This window comes from Amphimedon queenslandica, unplaced genomic scaffold (assembly GCF_000090795.2).
Source record: "Amphimedon queenslandica unplaced genomic scaffold, v1.1 AMPQUscaffold_8631_Cont19426, whole genome shotgun sequence".
Classification (NCBI taxonomy): domain Eukaryota; kingdom Metazoa; phylum Porifera; class Demospongiae; order Haplosclerida; family Niphatidae; genus Amphimedon; species Amphimedon queenslandica.
The window spans coordinates 1-2,678 of record NW_003551093.1 but is presented as its reverse complement, the minus strand read 5'-3'; the positions used below and the strand labels follow the sequence as shown (position 1 = coordinate 2,678).

The window sequence follows — 2,678 nt, the reverse complement described above, 5'->3', positions numbered from 1 at the left end:
TAATAATAATAGTAATAGTTATAACAAAAAAGTGACAAAAAGGCAAAAGAAAAAACTAAAACAAAATTCATTTATTTTGTTTTTTTTATTCAGAGGATGTCTCAGCTCAGTCAATCAAACGCTGTCTTGTTGATTCTTTCAAGAAAACTGATTCCGATTTCTTGTCGCTTGCAGCAAAAGCGACGCCGAGTTGGAAGGATGGCTCAACTGTTGCCATCATCATGGCAATAGATAATGTATTATATTCAGGTATTTTAACAACCTTCCACCAATTTACTGAAATTGTGATAATTTATATGCAATACTGTATGGGGCTTTTATGTTGTTGGTGTAAAATTTTGTGAATTTGTCCAGATTTGCTATTTATTAGTATGAATCTTATCTTTTGCAGCCATTTTTTTAGAGTACCATACCTCTTTTGTCAAATTTAATATGAAAATTTTAATGAAAACACAAAATGATTGAAATTTAGACATAACCTTTATACTGTATATAATAATTTTTGGTTGTTCCAGGTAATCTTGGTGACAGTAAATCTGTTATGTACAGGAGAAGTGGCAAGGGAGACACTGGAGGAGAGTCTGCCATAGTATCAGTTCCATTAACTAAAGATCATACCTCTGCCAGTGTTAGTTACATTTTTGATTATGATTTTTTCATTATTTTTTGTTTTTTTCAGTTGGAGGAAAGGAAGAGGATAGAAAAATCTGGTGGATTCGTTAGGTGCCTATAATCAATCATTCTGTTATTATTTTTATTATTATTATTATTATTATTATTACTATTATTATTATTATTATTATTGTTATTATTATTATTATTATAGGGAAGGACGTATAATGGGTATTATGGAGGTCTCTAGGAGCATTGGTGATGGGAGGTTCAAGGGGTGTGGCCTCGTAGCAACTCCACACGTCTCACGATGTGAACTGACTGAGAATGACCTGTAAGTATGAATGATTACACCATCCAGGAATAATAGTTTTAACAGCTCAAAAAAATTGTTTGAATTGGCTCAACATTAGATCGATAGTATAATACATTAGTGGAATTTTTGGAGCAAGAAAACACATGATAATTATTATATTTATTTTGTTTTAATTATTGTATATTTTCTATGTATCAATTTATAATAGATTTGTAGTGGTTGCTTGCGATGGTTTGTGGAATGTTTTTAAAATGGACGAAGTAGCAAAGTTTATACTAGCAGTAGTCAATGTGAGCATTATTATTATTATTATTACTATTTTACTATGGTGTTACTTCATTTAGGACGAATCTATTCAGAAACCAGGAGAAGGTGCATATGTTATGTAGTCATTATTTTTAATGCTGGATCTTTTCGTTGTTTGTAGATGATAGATTGATTCAAGGCACTGAAGTTGTCAGTGATAGGGAGTATAGGTTTGAAGTGGCTTGTAATAGGCTTGCAGTTGAAGCAGTTAAGAGAGGGTGTACTGATAATGTAACTGTTCTTATTGTTGACATTATAAAAAATAATGATCATTAAGAAATTAAGTAACAGTTAAAGCACTGGCTGGAGTGCCATATATGATTCATTTTATGCAATTCGTGGCAATAATGTGTGGTGATAAACCAGCAACTGATATTTCATTTTCTGTGGCTTCTATCTAATCATAGATGCTACTAGATCTAATTAGATACAGTCTTGGCTCATAGAGAAATGTTGCCCATCCTTTTTCTCGTGCTATTTACGTTCCCTGTTGACAGTTTGGCTGAGAAGAAGTCTCTCTCAGTTGTCATCTCGGTCCCACCAATGTCCGGCCATGTTTTGAACATGTTAATTTTGGGAAATGCCTTGAGAGAGCAAGGGCACAACGTCACCTTTCTACTCCCCGAATACACTGATTATAGCAAAGGGAGGGCTCTCTGTAAGGAAGCTGGCTTTCCTTGCATACCCATACCAGTCAACAGCAGCTATTATGAGATACTGGAGAATGCCAATAGAAAAGGGTCCACCTTGCAGCATATGATGACTGTTGTGGAAGAGGTCATATTCAATATGCATTCATCAATGGAATATTTTATTGAAAATAATGGAGCTGATTTCAGGCAATGGGACGTTGTTCTATTATCTGATTGGTTTGCTAATTGGTTTGCTGGGAATTATGCTTGTGACGAGGCTATGAAGCATCTACGCATCGTTGGTGTTGCAGCTAGTCCTGTCCCGTTCACAATACCTTTGTCTCCTTCATGGCCTTTTCCGTTGGTGAATATTTACCCAGACATGACGGAGGACTTGTCATTTGTTGATCGTTTCAAACTGGCAGGCACAAATATTGTTACAAAACCTTTGGAAGGTTATATTAGCTCTCGTACGATTTCAAAGAACCAGGAGTGCTGGGATGAGAAGTACAGTAGGTACTTGCCACTTGGTCATGCAATACCTCTAATATTCACTACTGTCATTGGCTTTGAGTATCCAAAAACTAATCTTCCATTAGTCGATTATGTTGGTCCTTTTATTTCAAAGAAACCTGATCCTCTACCATCCGATATTCAGTCTTGGCTGGACAGTAAAAAAGAAAAAAGTGTAGTCTACATTTCAATGGGCACCGTTGTGCACACATCTCAGAAAATGGCACAAGCATTTTACAATGGCATACCTAATGACTATTCAGTTTTGTGGTCGGCTACTAGCGAAACTATTTTAGATC

At 35.3% G+C, this 2,678-nt stretch overlaps 2 protein-coding genes across 2 annotated transcripts; both read left to right on the top strand.

Annotated features, from left to right (window-relative positions):
• Positions 1-93: 93 nt before the first annotated feature.
• On the top strand, positions 94-1,569 carry LOC100638447 (integrin-linked kinase-associated serine/threonine phosphatase 2C-like; the record flags this gene model as incomplete). The annotated part of the gene is made up of 7 exons (XM_003391516.2): positions 94-249; positions 516-628; positions 680-723; positions 827-946; positions 1,137-1,218; positions 1,273-1,300; positions 1,356-1,569. Coding segments are annotated over 7 exons (698 nt in total), but the record flags the coding sequence as incomplete, so codon positions are not given.
• Positions 1,570-1,684: 115 nt separating this feature from the next.
• Positions 1,685-2,537, top strand: LOC105315706 (2-hydroxyacylsphingosine 1-beta-galactosyltransferase-like; the record flags this gene model as incomplete). The annotated part of the gene is made up of 1 exon (XM_011410442.1): positions 1,685-2,537. A coding segment is annotated over exon 1 (853 nt), but the record flags the coding sequence as incomplete, so codon positions are not given.
• Between the last annotated feature and the right edge of the window lie 141 nt (positions 2,538-2,678).